At 39.2% G+C, this 19,169-nt stretch overlaps 1 protein-coding gene across 7 annotated transcripts in view; it reads right to left on the bottom strand.

Annotated features, from left to right (window-relative positions):
* The window catches only part of WASF3 (WASP family member 3), a 131,643-nt gene that overhangs the window by 15,934 nt on the left and 96,540 nt on the right, over nt 1-19,169 (bottom strand). For all 7 annotated transcript variants that reach the window (XM_021929505.2, XM_021929503.2, XM_009191667.4 and 4 more), the window contains 3 exons: nt 7,233-7,367; nt 4,979-5,132; nt 952-1,069 (listed from right to left, as the gene is read on the bottom strand). In XM_021929505.2, coding sequence (XP_021785197.1) covers nt 952-1,069; nt 4,979-5,132; nt 7,233-7,367 — 407 coding nt within the window. The remainder of the gene's footprint in view (nt 1-951; nt 1,070-4,978; nt 5,133-7,232; nt 7,368-19,169) is intronic.

Below are 19,169 nucleotides of genomic sequence, written 5' to 3'. Positions count from 1 at the left end.
ACAAGAAGACTGTGTGAGTGACTGAGTCCTTTGCATCCCCCTTTCCTGGAACCAGTCATGGGGTCTTACAACAGCACAGTCTGCAAACTGTTCTCAGTTAAATGCTGTTTTCGATTTTCAGATTCTCCTCCAAGCCAAACTGTCACTCCTACTGGGCCAACACCCTCAATGCCTCAAAACCCTAAGGCTATCAGCTCACAAAATGCTAAGCGCATTTCTCCTAACTAAAGTGCTCTATCTGTCAAGCAAACTGGATGGTCATTTTTAAATATAGCTGATGTATAAAAATATTTAAAAAATACTTGTCCTTAGAGAATTATTCCTCTCAGTGGCCTAAGTCTAATTTTTGGGTCCAAAAGGAACAATTTTCAAAACACAAATCCCTTTACCTTAGTAGAGTGGGCTTCTCCTTTGATGACCGCTTGCAATGCAGGTATTTCCCAACCTTCAGACTTGCAAGTCTCTTCCTACCCCTACCCCTTAAAGGGAAGTTCCTTTTCAGTAAATCCTATCCCCTGAATGTGCAAATCACGTATGCCTCTCAATCTCATGTGAACATCTCACCAAGATTTTAATTACAGCTAGAAGGCAACCCAACAATTAAAAATGTTAAAAAGACACAAGCACATCATTGTATCTGATTTGGAATACTGACTGCTTTACAAAAATTTGAGAAAGCAGGAGAGAAGTTACTAAAACATGGTAGCAAAACTAAGTTCAGGAACTACTTTTGTTAAAGCAAAGCAAGGGCTGGGGAACAAATCAGTATTTATTGAAAAATAGTATTACTGCGTTAGACTGAATTGTCAGGATCTTTCGTGAGAAATGCAACCTCTAAGAAAACTTCAGCACTATATCCAATATCTCAACCGCTTAAATAATTTACTATTTCTAAACAAGAATCTCCTTTTAAACACTGATATGCACATTTCCCATACTGAAATTATTTACCTTTTGACGCCTTTTCTCTTTCCTTTTGTCTTCTGTGTCCTGTAGCATTTTTTCTTTCCAGAGGTCAAAGAAATAGGAAGGATCAGTATAGAACTTCAGCCCATCCTTCTTGTCATCTCTACAAATCAATGGATTGTAAGTCAGGGAAGAAAAGACTGTTAGAGACTTTTATATGCAGGTTAATGTTAACTTGATTTGAACTCATGGGATTATAACATCTACATGGGGCACTTAAACTATCCTATACAAATTAAGTCTTTAAGTTTCCTTATCTGAAAAAAATTTGAAGACATAAAACAGCAACCTATTGTAGAATAACCTGTTGTAGGTTAAAAGTACTCTTGCAAATTTAGAATTGAGTATAGAAAATTGCTCAGAAAAAAAAAAATCACAACATGTCTCATATTCAGCAATTTATAATACCTCAATTACTTCAGGAAATTTTTTGCTTATTCCAACATGGGACTATACACAGAGATGGATGGATTCTTAGAAAGTACACATTCACTTCTACACTGCAGCTTCAACATCATTAGGATTAAAAATTAGTAAGTACTCTATCCCTTTTTCTCAATAAAGTTTGCCCAACATCTATAAGTTCAATTAGGAAAGAAGCAAAATGTTTATGGGGCATAAATGTGAGGAAAAACAGGGAGAACTATGTATTTTCAAACTGGAAGTAACCTACACAGAAACTTTATTCACCTGTAGCCATTTCATTTTAAAGCACTGTCACAGGCAATTACTGTAGTCTGAAGAATATTTTAAGTCTTCATATAAGTAGTTCATTTATCATAAAACCAATGATGCGGCTAGCAGAGGTCCAAAGCTGTCATGTAAATCAACAGTCATGATCAAAACCATCATGATACAAAGTAAACACTGTCTTCTAGTAATGCTTCTGAAGACTACCTTCAAATGGGGGGGGGGGGGCAGAACATTTTATATTATTTCATATCAGTATTTCAATGAGTTATCCAGGAACACAGGGGAAGCAAATCAGTTAAATGAGCATAGGAGAGTTGATGCCCAGTCAAAGAAGGCTAATTGTTCAGAAGAAAGCAAAGGTCTGTCATTAAAGCCCCTGCTATGCCATCTCCTGTTAAGTGTCTTACCATCAAATACCAAGGCCTGGGTGCCTATGGGGCTATTCTGGTCGCTATGTCTGAAAATCACTGAAAAGCCAGTGCAACTCACACTACACCTTAACCTTTGACTACTAATGTCCTTCCTTTCTTTTCCTAGTTTCCTAATTGATAGGCAACCTGCATGATAGATATTACATTAATAACATTATTGTGAGAAAGATAATTTGTTTCCCTAAGATACCAAGGCCTTGAATATAGGTAGAGGTCTAGAAAAAGCTGCAAAATTTAAGACGTATAAGATGTACATTTCTTTATCTAAAAATGTGGACAGTACCTTAATGAAGGCAGGAACTCACTTAAGTAAGCAAATGTTAACCTTGACAAGAATATAAACAGATATGTTCTTTTTTATTATTATACTTTAAGTTCTGGGATACATGTGTAGAAAATGCAGGTTTGTTACACAGGTATACATGTGCCATGGTGGTTTGCTGCACCCATCAACCCATCATCTACATTAGGTATTTCTCCTAATGCTATCCCTCCCCCTTGCCCCCACCCCGCAACAGGTCCAGTGTGTGATGTTCCCCGTCCTGTGCCCGTATGTTCTCACTGTTCAACTCCCACTTATAAGTGAGAACATGTGGCGTTTTTCTGTTCCTGTGTTAGTTTGCTGAGAATGATGGTTTCCAGTTTTATCCATGTCCCTGCAAAGGACATGACCTCATTCTCTTTTATGGTTGCATAGTATTCCATGGTGTATATGTGCCACATTTTCTTTATCCAGTCTAACGTTGATGGGCATTTGGGTTGGTTCCAAGTCTTTGCTATTATGAATAGTACTGCAATAAACATACGTGTGCATGTGTCTTTATAACAGAATGCTTTATAATACTTTGGTTATATACTCAGTAATGGGATTGCTGGGTCAAATGGTATTTCTAGTTCTAGATCCCTGAGGAATCACCACACTGTCTTCCACAATGGTTGAACTAATTCACACTCCCGCCAACAGTGTAAAAGTGTTCCTATTTCTCCACATCCTCTCCAGCATCTGCTGTTTCCTATAGCTTCTAATACTTAATTTTTCGGTCACTTAGGCTGGGCGCAGTGGCTTATGCCTGTGATCCCAGCACTTTGGGAGGCCTAGGTGGGTGGATCACCTGAGGTCAGTAGTTTGAGATCAGCCTGACCAACATAGTGAAACCCCATTTCTACTAAAAATACAAAAATTAGCCAGGCTTGGTGGCACATGCCTGTAATCCCAGCTACTTGGGAGGCTGAGGCAGGAGAATCGCTTGAAGCTGGGAGGTGGAGGTTGCAGTGAGCTGAGATCGCGACACTGCACTCCAACCTGGGTGACAGAGCGAGACCCCATCTCAAAAAAGAAAAAAAAGTCAAAGATATGCTTTATTTTCCATAAGACTGAATATACACACACACACACACACACACGTGAAAGTCAAATCAGTTTTTATGCAATTAAAAACTGTGAATCACTACAAATATTTTATCATGATCTAGATTAATCAATGTAAGTGGTTCATTGGGTTATCTGATTTTTTTTCCTTTAGAACAGAATTTCCAGTGAGGTTTCTTAGTAACAGCAGGTAGAAAGTTTTCAAGAGCAACCCTACATGTTATATTGTGTTTGAGGCTTCAGTGCTAAGCAAAAATGAAACTGCCCCAGGAAAATGCCTACTGAACAAATGCAAAGCCATAAATTAAAACATTAGGATTATAATGTTATAGTCACACATATCCTTAATCTTTTTAAATAAGCGTGCTAAAACCCCCAGAAATGTCTACTTTTTCCATAACAAGGCATGGCATCTTTCTCCTCTGCCACCAGTTTCCATGTGGCCTGTTTTTCCGAGAGCATCTCCTTGTCTGTGCAGAAAGAAAGTGATGTACTTTGAACTGCACTTTCCTAGCACAGCTGCAACAAGGGTGGCTCCAAACATCTCCCTGTGGACAGTGAGAAAGGACAGGAATTCGGACCAAGAAAAATTGTATGTACTCCCTGAGATGGGCCAAAGGGCCCCTAAGGGCAGGACTGCTGAGAGGACCGTAAATGGAAGTGGAGAACTCACAGGCTCCTGGAAGGCCCTCACAGGAGAATCACCAGAGAGTTAGCCCGGGGCTGTGAGGATCACTGGCCACCACAGTCTGTGCTTGTCAGAGGCCAAAGGATGAGCTCCACAGGAGGCCACAGAGGTGGGGAGAGGACAGGGCATACCACAAGGGACAGAGAGACAGTGTTTGAAAGAGGGATATGGGACAGGAGGCGACAAGCAAGTATGGGAAGAAAGTGCTGAGCTGGGAGAAGGCAGGAGGGGTGTTTAGAAAGAGCATTTTAGTTAGTCTCTTCATATTATTTTTTTGTGCTATTTATTTTCCATTGTTTTTCTTGGAAGTCTGGTCCTGACAACGTGTCCTACCATTTTCCAGTAACAGAAGGTTAATCTGTTGACTATATTTTCACTCTTCAAAACCCTAACACTACAGAACACGTTTCTTTCTGAATTAAATAGCAAATGTCTCTGCAGTGCTGAGACCCGTATTTTGCTGCATTATAAATGAATTCTGTAGTTCCTTTCATATTGACATCGAATCTAAAAACATAACCACACACAAGACTGTCAGGCAACGTACTCACTTCTACTTAAGGTAGCTACATCTAAAAGCTAAAATCAGAGCTCACGTTTCTACTGTTAAACGTATCACTATGCTGAAATACTATAACTTTAATAATTATGTACCAATGAGTAGTTTCATTGTATATAATGCAATTATTATTTTCAAAGTTTGAAGTAATTCTGAATTTTAACGGAGATGAGCCATCAAGGACATTCCCACACAACGCATCAGCTTGCTCCCAGCTCTGCCCAGCTCTCCCCTCATCTCTAGGAAAGGTTCTGGTGCGCATGAAGCCATACCTGTATGGTGTCAGGATGTTCAGAGGCGGTGGCTTATCACTCTGGTTGTAAATATCAGCAACAGGATTAGGAATGCTGTTCTTTGAAACCACCTGCTGGTCTTGGACTGTGGAACTTTTGAAAGCTTTTTTCATGTTGATATCCTGTAGTGAAACTATTTAGAGAAAAACCCCCAGTTGAGTTATACAGAAATATTTTTAACTGTTTAGAAATAAGTACCACTTGACTCACAATCAAAAGCACCTCCTAGAACAACCAAATAATATTTTTATTGTCCATTTAAAACCATGCTTAATAGCATGTGTATTCCTTCCCTTTCACAGATAATAGCTATCACTATGAAATGAGGTCAAATCATGATCTCTTTTTTTTGTAGTAATCTAATTATTTCACTGAACCTAATATTAGAGTAACATTCTTTATTTAAATAGCACTTCTCAGAAATCACATAGGAATATAGCTATGAATGTAACAGGCATGTACATGCACAGATTTCAATACCCTAAGGAAAATACCGTTCAAACAACATTAGTTTAAATATAATGCATGTGGGAAATACTTCTGCAAAAATTACACAAATGGAAATAACACATTAAGGTTTTCTGCAACAAACATTAAGGAAAGATGGCAAGGCTTTTCAACATGCATCTAGTCCCAAAAATTAAGTAGCTTAATCGATGATACAAAATTACACTAAGGATTCAGAAAACCGGGGCTGGGTAAAGTTCTTTCTCGTGCTTCTACAGCACTTTACATTTCATTTATTAACTCATCTGACTTTCATCAAACTTTTTGAGGTGGACAGACTAGGCTATTAACCCACCTATTCAACCACTGAAGCTGGGCTTCAGAAATGTTAAGATTCCAAAAACTCCAGCGAAAAAGTGGCAAGACCAAAACAGAATACAGACTTCCTAACTTTCAGTCAAGTATTTCTTCTACTGTAACATCCATGACCAAGAAAAGTAATGAAGTAAAATCTTGTTTGGAAAAGGATTTTAAAGATATGACATGTACTACAAAATCTCATAAAATTTAATCTACAGATTAATCTTTTCCAGGGTAAGGTTATCATAAGCATTCTAATGGCAACAGCCAACAAAAAGTTGAAGAAATATGAATAGCTATTAAAAATCAATTGTGATACTAATTTAAAACGTGAATGATTGGTTTAAGATGTTAAGATTTCCTTACCTGAACAGACCAAGTAATACTTATTGCTGGAAAAGTGAGTAACAATGCTTCTATAATGGATATTAAAATCAATGTTCTACATTTTTGTTATATTTGTAATTCACTAATCAAATTTTGACCTTTGAAAAAGACCTGAATATGAGGTAACATATATTTTTTAAATGATGAGGGATGACTCCTACAAATAACTACTTTAAAAAAAAAAAAGTATTATTTTTACCAATACTACTCTATAGATACAGCGCAAAAATCAGACACTAGGATCTTTACAAAGCAACAAGAGAAACTGTTAACTGCCATTATTTAAAGGTAAAACTAAATTTTAACCTAAATATTTTTCTCAAAATAAATATGAAGTAGTATATTTTGTACTTTTTTAGCATATTTTCTCCAGCTCAATCTCAGTCTTTCATTCAAGATACTGAAAGTAAAATTTTAAAAAAGGGATTGTTGATAGCTTCAATTTTGTTGAGACTGACAATTTCAGGGTGTATCATCAAATGACTATCATTTAACTATACAATGTTTGTCAATATTAACATTATGTTAAAGCCTGCAGCCTAAAGGCCTTCAGTAAATGCTATTTCTGAGAAGGTTAATGAAAATTTTAAATCAGCAGAATCACCAGGATTTTACAGGCATCAATCCTAAGAGCACCAGGTGCTTGTGTCACACAAGGTATGTATAAGACTGTCTCGGGTGGACCATATCCCTAGAGTGGCTCTGTAATTTTTAGGTAAGAAACTATTTTAAAAATAACTATCAGTAACCTAAATTGAGGCTTCTAATACTGACTGTATTCAAAGAAGCCTTTAAAACAAATACTATATTGGTAATTTTCTTAAAAAAGAGTATACAGTATGAAGTAGACCAGATATGAATCTTTTCATTGTGAATTACCCCAAAGTTGTAGGTTTTTCCCCCTCACTATTCTTCTAGGAAAAGACATGATGAAACATCAGCATACCACCCCAAGGAAAAAGCAGTAATTACACTGCAATTAATTACTACCATCTTGTCAACATCACTTCTAGCTCACTGCTTTCAAGCAATTACCTACCCTCTTCCACTGTTGAATCCAGCTGGGTGACTTTGACAGCGAGGCGATCAATTCTGTCTTGAAGAGAATTTGCTCTGATGTAGAAGTTGTTAGCCTCATTAAACAACTCACCAAATATGTCTTCAGCATGTTTGCCTGTAGAATAAAATGAATGGAGAAGGCCATCTGTTAGGGAGCTGATGAAGCGGCCCTCACACATCCTCACCTGTCAACATGTGGGATTTTGTGCAAACGAGTATGAAAATAAAGTGTCACAGTCCAAGGCCTTTAGAACTTCTGAAGTTTATTAGAGATACTCTTATAAATCTGAAACTGACTCAAAGCTGTAGAACTTTAAAATACCCCAGATAGCACAGAATCTTTATTGCTATATGAGCTATCGCTCAAGTTGCTTCCCACTAATTGCAACTTAAGTTCTCATTTTTCATGCTTTAAGTGTACAATCTCAGGAACCAAACTTTCACTTTATTCCCCAAGATAACTGAATTATCATGTTGGCCTTTAAATTTGGGATTTTATCTCATTCACAATCAGAAACATTGGATATCTTATTTGTGCCTAACACTTTCCAATGGCATTAAATTCTTCCAATTAATATTTTGAAATCTAGGTATATAGTGCTAACTCACGCACTCTCTATAAACCAAGATTTTGAATTCTGAGTTAAATTTTTCTGCATGGCTCATTTCTACATTCCTCTGAGTGCTAGATATAACTCCCGCTTTTCTTAAAATGTAACATTTCTGAAAATTTAGCAAGCAAGATAAGAATCATCATCTGCTTACACTGAATTTCCAAATCCTAACACCATTACTTTATCCATTCAACAAATATTAAATAGCTGCCTACTCTGAGTGGGTAAGACACATCTCACCTTAACTTTTCTGAAAGAGATACCTACCACTTCTTTTTATTTTTATTTTCTATTGGTTTACCACTCAAATGAGAAAGAGAACCTGAACCTCCCAGGAAGAAAACTTCATTAGAGTTAAGAATAACCCTAAAGTTCTCGTGGTGCTTTACAGTTTATACGTTGCTTTCACAGCCACTTTCTGTACCCTTTGCTATAATCCATGAGACCGTGAACTCCACCTGTGTGATGTCTCCTGCATACACCTGTTCAATGAATAAGTGAGTCCGGGAGGTAAACAGGAAGTTAATGTTTTCATTCTCCGGCTGACTAAACAGAGGATCAGAAAGGGGATCTGTCCAAATCCCATGGCTAGTACAAGGCAGAGATAGATGAAACAAAAATACGGTCTTCTAACTTTTAGTTCTCTGCTTTTATCACGTAGCTCCCTGGACTCCCTTGGCTGCAAACTTCATGCATTATTTCATGCCATGAAACACTCGATAATTTCTTATCTACTTAATGAAATGGACTAAAATATTTTACTGCTTAAATGGTTACACCCAGACACTGGGGATGAATTCTTACGAGTTTAAAATTAGTGTAATTTCATAGATTCTGTGTAACTGTTTTAACAAGAAGAATTTCTCTTAGAAAATAAGAATAAATCAATAAACATGTACCCCATCCCCCACCAAAAAAGAGAGAAAAATCCAGATTTCAGCCTTCAGCTAAGCAATAAATTGCTTCTCTTAAAGCTCAATATCCACAGCATGGCCTTCTGTGTTCGCTTAATATTCTGTAGAAAGTTCCCATTCCCATAACATGCAAAATGGTTCCACAAAGGCAAAAAAATAAAGCCTTCACACAAACTATATACATTATAACATACTGTAACTAGCTGTGGCATCCACAATTAATGCTCATTTACTGCTTTATGAACTCTTTCCTGAGCTCCAGACTTGTTATCTAATTAGCCACTGAGCATCTCCATGCTGATGTCTGTTAAGACTCTCAAATCCTGTACAAGCTGAAATATAATTCCTTCTCACCTTACCTCAAACCTGCATCCCCATGTTGAAAAGCACCCACCATCCAAAATGAAGCCCAAGCCAGAAATGATGTCACTGTGACAGCTCCCTCTCTCTATGGCTAACTCAACACCAAGTCTTGTCCCTCTACACCCACCGCCATCTTGCCCCAGACCCTCATTTCTCTCCTGAATTACATCAATAGCTTTTAGATTCACCTCCCACCCCCGAACCCATGCATCGCACTACTGCCAAATGATCTAACAGGAAGAACTGACTATGTCATTTCTATTTGAATTCTTTACTGCTCCCTGTCATTTCAAGATAAAAATCTAATAAGCCCCTCGGTATGACAAAGAAGGCCCTGTGCACCACACTTCATTTCTTTTTTTTCCCAGTTTTTTAAAAATAATTTCAACTTTTACTTTAGATTCAGAGGGTACATGTACAGGTTTGTTACATGGGTACACTGAGTGACCCTGCAGTTTGGGGAATGAATGATCCCTACCCAGGTAGTGAACATAGTATCCAAGAGACAGTTTGTCGGCCCTTGCCCCACTCTCTCTCTCCCTATCCAGTAGTCCCCAGTGTCTACTGTTCCCATTTTTATGTCTATGTGTACCCAATACTTAGCTCCCACTTGTAAGTGAGAACATGCAGTATTTGGTTTTCTGTTCCCGTGTTAATTCTCTTACAATAATGGCCTCCAGCTGCATCCATGTTGATGCAAAAGACATGACCTCATTCTTTATTATGGCTGTGTAGTATCCCATGACGTACCACATTTTCTTTACCCAATCCACCATTGATAGGTACTCAGGTGGATTCCATGTCTTTCTTACTGCAAATAGCACTGTGATGAACATACGAGTGCATGTGTCTTCTTGGTAAAATGATCCATTTTCCTTTGGGTCCATGCCCAGTAATGGAATTGCTGGACGGAATGGTACTTCTATTTTAAGTTCTCCTTTCCACAGTGGCTGAACTAATTTACATTCCCACCGTGTTTACAGTAAGCAAGCATTCCCTTTTTTCTGCAGCATTGCCAACATCTGTTATTTTTGACTTTTTAATAGTAGCCTTTCTAACTGGCTGCACCTCATTCCTGCCCTTGCCTGGTGCTCCAGCCAGAATGCACTACTTGCAGTCCCACACTTCTCCCACTCCTCACACTCTGTCTGTGCTTCTGCACAGCTGCTCTGCTCCCTCTGCCTCATGCATGGGCACCCCCTTCCTCACAGTAATAGCTGACACTCCTGAGCACTCACGGGGCGGACCAAAGCCTACGTGTTTTACCTACCATTTCTCTTCTTACAAATCTGCCATGATTTCAATCATTTTAACAGTTTTAAGAATGACTGAAATCCCTTTCACCACCACCTCTCATACCCATTAGGATGCCACTATTTAAAAAACAAAAACAAAAATGCAGAAAACTGTTGGTAAGAATGTGGAGAAATTAGAACCCTGTGCACTGTTGGTGAGAATGTAAAATGGTACGACTGCTGTGGAGGTTCCCCCCAAAATTAAACATATGACCCAGCAACTCTACTTGAGTATATACCCATAAAGAAGTGCAAGCAAGGACTGAAGAGACATTTGCATATCTATGTGCACAGAAGCATTATTTGTAGTAGCAGAGGTGGAAGAACCTGAGTGTCCATCAATATATGAATGGATAAACAAAATGTAGTATACACATACAATGGAATATCATCCAGCCTTTAAAGGAAGGAAATTCTGACACATACTATAACATGGATGAACTATAACATGGATGAACCTTGAGGATGACATTAGGCTAAGTAAAATAAACCAGTCACAAAAAGACAAATACTGTATGATTCCACTTATATGAGGCATCTAAAGTAGTCCATTTCATAGAGACAGTAGAATGGTGGTTGCCAGGGGTCAGAGGAGGAGGGAAATGGGGAGTTCTTTAATGAGTGCAGAGTTTTACTTCTGCAAGATGACAACATTCTGGAGATCCGCTGCACAATCATGTGTACACAGTGGTTAACACTACTTGCTACAGTTTGGATGCTGGTTGCCTCCAAATCTCATACTGAAATGTGATCCCCAATGTTGGAGGTGGGACGTAATGGAATTTGTTTGGATCACGGGGGTGGATCCCTCATGAATAGACTAATGCCCTCCCTGAGTGAGCGAGTTTTACTCTAGCAGTTCCTGTGAGAGCTAGCTGTTAAAAAGAGCCTGGCAGCACCTCCGCTCCTTGTTTCCTCTCTCTCTCCATGTGCCCTCTGCACACACAGCTCCCCTTCACCTTCCTTCATCAGTGGAAACCTTCTGAGGCCTCACCAGAAGCAGATGCTGGTGCTAGGCTGGTGATGCCTGCAGAATCATCACCTAAATAAACTTTTCTTTATAAGTTACCCAGCCTCAGGTATTCCTTTATAGCAACACACACAGACGCTACTGGACTATACACTTAAAAACGGTTCAGGTAAATTTAATGTTATGTAAATTTTATCACAATTTTTTTTAAAAAACCTGGAGAAGAAAATCATAAAAATCTAGAATTCTGCACTGAAAAAACCCTCCCTCTTCCCCTGCTCCTCACCCTATACTCTTTCTCTCTTCCCTTCACAGCAAAGCTTCCCCGGAGTACTCCATGCTGCTCTGTCCTCGCCCCTTTCCCCATTCTGCCCAACCCCACGCCAGTCCTGTTTTTGCCCTATCACTCTATGAAAGGGCTGACCCAACTCGGCAGACCATCTCTCCCTGCTAAGTCAAGGGCCAGTTCCCAGGTCTCACCCATCCGGCCTCTTGTGGCACGGCCCAGTGCTGACCATGATGCCCAGGCCTGCCTGCCAAGAGCCTGCAGGTGCCCTCCTGCCTCACGGGCCCTCCACTCCCTCTGCTGCTTCCTCCCTCCCCAGACTGAAAACTCTGCAGGAGCCCAGAGCTCAAGGTCTTGGCTTTTTCTTTTTCTTTAACAAAAGTTCTTTTTGCTACAAAAACAAACAAACAAACAAAAACTAATTACTTCTGCTTCTAAACCTAGTGTTTTAATATTTCCAAAAACTCCACTTTTAAAAACTACTGACACAGAAAAAAAGATCTGTGTTAAATATTCCAACCTCTTCTCTTTTCCATCAACATTCATTTAGGCATCTCATCCGGCCTAATGGCTGTAAACACTTCCTCTATGCTGACGATTCCTAAATTTCTACCTCCAGATGGACCTCTTCCTGAGATCCTGGCGCATGTATCAAGCTCCTTACTGAGGCACCACTGGGTGTCTGATAACTGAACATATAACTTGGGCGGAATGGAGTCCACATACCCCCTCATAAGCCTGCTCCTCTCCTGTCTTCCCCTGTTGGAAGAGCCAGCTCCATTCTTCCTGTTGCTCCAGTCCCAGACTTTAGGGTCATCCTTGCCATCTCTCATTCACTCACACTCCACACTGGCTCTCCAGCAAACTGTCATACACATCCATTTTCAGAATACATCCAGGGTCTGACTGCTCTGCACCACCTGCCCTGATCCTACCCTGCCCCAAGGCATAATCACCACTCGCCTCGACCTCCCTAACTGCCAAGGGATTGGTCTTCCAGCAACCTTGCCTCCATCCACGCCCCTGCTCAGAACACTCTCAACCAAGCAGCCCCAGCCATCTTGTCCAAACCAGCCTCAGATCCTGTTGCTCCTCTGAGTGTTCAAATCCATTCCATGCCTTACCAATTCACTCAGAATAAAAGTTAAAGGCCAGATGACCACTTATAAGCTCCTACACAACCTAGCTCCATTCACCTTTGGGCCTCATCTCCTATTAACTTCTCCCTTGTATGTCCCACTCCAACTACCCTGGCTTCCTCACTGCTTCTCAGACATGCCAAGCATCCCCCTTCTCCCGAGTTCTTTGCATTTCCAGTTCCTTCTGTGTAGACCACTTCTGCTCTAGAGACTACGTGGTTTGCTCCCTCACTTCATCTAGCTCTATACCCAAATGTCACCTTCTAAGTGAGGACTTCCTAGCAGCCCTGGCTAAATGCCATCACCTCATCCCACATGTGATCACACACCCCTCTTATCCCTGCTCTGCTGTATTTTCCTGCTTAGCACTAATCACCAAGTAATAAATTATGCACTTGTATGTATTCATCTTGTTTCTTGTCTCCCATCACTAGAACATATGATCCACAAAGACAAGGATTCCCCTTAGCTCTGTGTACTGCTTTATCAGTCTCCAATGTCTAGAGCATGCCTGGCTTGTAGTAGGTACTCAGAAAAGATTTCAGAATAAGTGAATAAAAACACAAGAACTGAGTCCTGGCTAACTCAGGATGTAGGCTGGGCTCTGTAAGAGCACTTGCCCCCTCCGTGCTCCACAATGCCCTGAGATGACCTGGATCACAGGACTCGTCAGAGAACTCTAATCTTGCCTTCATTCATCTAAGCTCTATGAGAGCTGGAGCTCTGCCTTTCACCTCTGCACTGCTTGTGCTCAGCCAGTGCTCAACAACTACCAGCTGAATGAAAAGCACATGATCTATGCCAGTGTTTCTTGCTAACAAGCACAAAGCGAACAAATGCTTCCTGCTCAAGGAAGACTGGGCAATGAGGAGCTAAAGGATTAAACATGTTTCTATGCCTTGGGGTGTCTCAAATTCATTAAACTGGCAATCTGCAAGAGAAGCATTCTCACATATCATGTTCTTATAGCGACTGGGCCTGGAAACACCTAATAACATCTTTCAAAACTACTGTTTTATAGAATCCATTTGGTGAAATGCTGGGTGATTTGTAGATGAACTCCATGTTCCGAATGCTTCATATTCAAGTCTATCAGTTCTTTATTTCTCAATGTCTGACATAGTCACAAAATGAAACCAATTTTTGTGTTTCTGCTTGACCATTCACAGTTTAAAATAAATTTATATATACACACATACTCCAGTGTAACTTAAAAGCTCCCATTCCATCCCCTTCGGCGGTACAGAAAACTAATTAATAGGGACAGCATATATACCAAGAATATGGGAGTGTATCCCATAGCCTCTTGCAAAAGTGACAGCAATATTCTCAAAGCACAGCAACTACTATTGAGAGCACCACCATGTACTCTCAGCTCAATGCTGTATAAGCAGAAAAGGACAGGCAACATTTGCCTCTATGTCCGATGCCTAACCCTACTTGAAAAACATGCAACTGATACTGCATTTCCACTCAGAAGTTCTCAATTTATAAAGGGACATAAAATTTAAAGACTTGCATAATTAATATTTTGCCAGCTGCTGAAAGCTGACAAGTGTCTGAAGAGAAAAAAATGGAAGGAGCTATATTTTCTGATGAATAAGAATAAAGTGTTATAATTACAGCCTTCAGTTTTGCAAACAGCAAATGATTTGAAAAGCTGAATTCTACTCACTCTTTCAACGGCAAGTCCATTAATAGCTAAACTAATTCTGAATTACGGACCACACTGAGGTAAATGCAATTTATTCATTCTTTGTTGACAAAGGTTCCACTTCTGAACTTACTAGTACCACATGAACTCATATCCAAGTACATCAGGTTGAGATAAATGCCTCTGTCAACTAAAGAAAAACCAGGCTTTTGAAGAATTTGAAAAATAGCTTTATTTGTAAGTCTTACTGAGGAATGTAACCCGGGAGAGGCTTCTCAGGAGTTGTTAGACTATTTTAAAGTAGTATTTTGGACCACAGTTTATATATAAGTGATGGTGGCCCTGCCTGTGTCTAGCAGGTATATCAAATGTGTTTAGAAGTTATATTAAATACTTTTACACCAACCTAATAGATGTTACAATAGAGTAAAATGTGAGGATACATCTGGTTATACATGATAAAAGCAAAATCAATAGACACTATCTTCTGCAGAGGAGAAGATAAGGGCTAGGATTATTGATTCACCTTTTTTGGAAAATGCAGTGATTTAGGCAGGGGATGCGGGAACCTGCACTCTACCCCATGTATCATCTTTAGGGCATTCTTCCAGAGGGCTGCTCTCAGTCCTTGAGTCAGGCACTTTGTGAAGTTTTGTTGACAAGGGATTTTGTGAAATTCTGCTAGCAAGCCAAGAGAATGCGCAAAGGGCTCACAAGCTCCCCCTTCTGGTCATAATTCCACCCTCTGGTTGTATCTACAAGAGCAGCAGTGATTGTATTATGTAGTCAGGAAGGCTCTTGTCTAGGAAAGTCCACAGTCTTTAGTCACAGTTGTCACAGTCGTAAGGAATGAGTATCGGGTTTGGTGTGTATACTCGTCTATTTATTGGAAAACACGTTTTGGACTGTATTTATTTTTTTAATTCATATGATCTCGTTTTTTGCTTGATGTCATCTTTTTCTGTACCTAATATATTTTAATGGGACTATTACAAGGAACTATAGATTATATATGGTAGTATTTATGTAAAATAAATTAAATAATTTAGTATAAAAGTGAGTTACAGATCGGAGAAAACATAACTAACAAAATTGGGATATATTTATATACTAACTATACTTTTAAATTAAACATTTTTATGGAAGTACTGATGATTAATTTTTGTTTGGGTTAGAATAAGACCTTTTTTTATTTCTTGGTGTTGGGAAGGTTTATTACCAGGAAGTCATGTTTCTTGGTGGGGAAAAATAACTTTGTTATTTATTGTAGGCTGGCCAGATTGTCAGTAATATGGGGTCGGTCATGACATGAAATTATATGTTATTTTTTGAATAATGAATTGTTTTTAGTAACTGGGTGACAATTATTTTGGCCTTAGCCACTGATAAATAGTTTCTAAATTCTGGAGAGTTTTAGGTAAAGAGAATTTAGGTAAAGAGAGTTTTAGGTAAAGAGCGTTTAGGTAAAGAGAAAGGTAAATGTTTTAATTTGTTTACGAAACTATACTCAGTTGTTTAAAGACATGAATAGCTTAAAAGAAACTTTTCTTACTTTGGAAAACGAAGTATAAAGAAAATCACTAATATTTTGACTTTATCTCACACTTCTAAATTGCCAAAGCATAAAAACTGTACATGGATTTTTCAGCTGTATTTAAAAGTGAAGATTTACTGGAAACAACCAAGTTATCTTGTATGAGTCCTTCCCGGGGAACAAAAGAGCAGTCATAACTAGAGCTTTCATAAATTTCAGCACACACACTAGCACCTAGATCTCGGTTTGTCAAGATTTTGGCTTTTTGTTCTCCACTAAAAGGAAACAGGTTTCTTGGGAAAATGACTCCACGGCGCAGGGTAGAAAACCACATGAGCCTAGAATGCACTGCTGTGCTAGAAAGAGTAAAGTGCTCAAAGGACTTGACTTCTGAGATTGGTGGGGAGATGTCAAAAGGACACAGAAGCCTGTTTGAAAGGGCTCCCACCAGCCAAATGTAGAAAAATGTAAGGATCAAAATAAGTCAATGGATTATAAACCACAGAATAAAATAATCCATCAGTCCATACTAATATAAATGAGCAAGTAAATAAATAGGGAAATAAGTGAAAGCATTTGCAGCAGAATGCTAACTAACTAATGTTGAAGAAATTATGGCATGACAAAAAAAATCATCATTCTGCAACCACCACAGCAACTGTTTCCGTCAAGGATCATCAGTGGATGCTGAGACTAGTGGGTTCGAAGAAGGATGGGAAACAGAACATTTATACAGTCTCAAAGTGTCTCCCCATACGATACTTTTTAATTACATAGGGAAAAAAATCTTTGCATTACAGAAACTTCGGGTAATCAATCCACTGATGAAAGTCAGTATCACCAGTTACGGCACAAGCAGACACACGAGCTTCCTAATGAAACGCACAGGGGAGGACACATCATCCCCGTGTGGTATTTCTGTCAATATCCTAAATCTAGTCACGAGGAAATATTAGAAAATCCAAACCAAGGGACATTCCATAACATAAATGCTGGTTCCCTTCTAAAGCGTCAAGGTCATAAAAGTCACAGAAAGACTGAGGAACCATTTCAGATTAAAGGAAACAAAAAAAGAAATCATTTTTAATATATATGCATATATGCAAATGTATGGTGGGAAAGTGGAAGAGAGGTCTGAGAAAAAGAAGAAATGTAAAACAAAATCTGGGAAATCTGGGTGAAAGCTTACGGAAATTATTTGTACTGTTTTTGATCTTTTTAAAGTCTAAAATCATTTCAAAATGAAAAGTTAAAAAAGAAACTTCAATATAGTATCTGTAATGTCAGTTCCTATTGAATTCCATAAAATAACAAGTCATAATATTGGGCTTAAAGTTTTTTCCCTCTTTTTTAGAAGTATTTTTTCTCCTATAAAAGCAATACATGCTTATTGTAAGAAATACAGAAAACACAGGAAAGTAAACAGTAGGAAAAATGACCCAAAGTCCAATTAAAGACTCTACTGCTACCATCCTGATTATAAAACACATGCTCATGATAGAAAATTTGAAAAATTCAGAAAAATAAAAAGAAACGTCACCCATAATTAACTACAATTAACTTTTAAAATACTTCATTACAATATTCTTTCTAAGCATTTTAAGAACTAACAGACATTGATTATTAAGCGTATTCATTTTTTCAGCAAATATTCAAGCATCCACTGTGTATCAGGCCTTGTCCTTGTTGCTTGAAGAAATACACTTGTGGACACAGGCCCTGTTCTCATGAAAGGTATATTATGGTTGAGGAAAACAGACAATAAACAAGCAATGTGACTGGTGAAAATAAGCACTACGGGGAAAATAAAGCCGTATTTTTTTATAGAGAACAGAGTGGAAGGAAGTGGGTGGTGGTATTTCAGTGGTCACAAAAGGCCTCTTTGATAAGATGGTATCAACTGACTGAAGAGGGGGAAGATGAATATCTAGGGCAAGAACCTTCCAGACAGAAGACAAATACGTGCTTGGTGTATATGAGCAACATCAAGGAGGCCAGTGTGGCTAAAGCCCAGTGAGTGATGGGGAAAAGGGCAGAAGAAGAGGACAGAGAAACAGATGCCCTTCCCTTTGTGTTGGGGAGGGGGTTGAGGGAAGTGACTGGAAATCCGACAGAAGGCGAGAGGCATACTGACTTGGATCAGAATAGTGACATCGGGGCAGCTAACAGGCATACAGATTTGCTATACATTTTGAAGATGACTGACCTCATTCATTATTGGACTGGATGTCTCTGATATGAGAGAAAGAAGATAATCAAAAGCACTGTAAGAGGACAGTTTCCACTTGCTAAGACAGATGGGGGATGGCTGGGAAAGAAAGAAATCGTAGTTGCAGTTTTAGACATGTGAGATTAGAGATATCTATTAGAAATCCAAGTGAAGATATTGAGTGGACAGTTGTATAGTTGTATGTAAGTCTGAAACCAGGAGACAGGTCAGAATTGAAGACATACATTTGAACATCATCAGCATAAAGACATTATTTTGAGCCATGGGACCTGAGGAGGTCAGTTAGTAAATGAGAACAGGCAGAGAAGAGCCAAGTGGGGAAGATCATTGAGGAGACAAAGAACAGCTTGTGAGGTAGGAAAAACACCAGAGTGGGGTGGCAGACCACTGTGCAGGTGAAGAGAGTTTCTCCAGAGGAGGCAGTTATCTGTGAGTCGCATGCCGGTCACAGATGAAGTAACAAGGGAGCCTGGCCACTGGATTTTAGCAGTATGCAAGTCACTGGTCATGCCAATGAGCAGTTTCAAAAGCATGAGTGTAACGAAATCTCAATGGGGACAACAGACAATGTGGGATATAGAGTATGAATACATCCTTCAAGGAATCTTGCTGTGGGAGCAAGAAATGGATGAGAGAGAGAGGATGATTTGAAATGTACTCAAATTGGGAGATTTCTTTACATATTTATACTTGATGAGAATGACACAGACAGAAGGGGAAAAGAAAATACAGAGAAGACAGAAGGTGCATGTAGCCTGGAAGGAGCCTGAGGGTATGGAATCCAGTGCTCAGCTGGAGGAGACGCTTGGATAGGAGCAGGAACAGCCTGTCCATTTAAGGGAGGGTGAGCAGGACACATGGGTACGAGGCCTATCAGCGTGCAATGTGTCAGAGGGAGACCTTTACTGCTCCTCTGAT

The sequence above is a fragment of the Papio anubis genome, chromosome 15 (assembly GCF_008728515.1).
Source record: "Papio anubis isolate 15944 chromosome 15, Panubis1.0, whole genome shotgun sequence".
Lineage (NCBI taxonomy): Eukaryota > Metazoa > Chordata > Mammalia > Primates > Cercopithecidae > Papio > Papio anubis.
The sequence above is the reverse complement of the archived record's forward strand: the minus strand, read 5'-3'. Positions and strand labels throughout refer to the sequence as shown.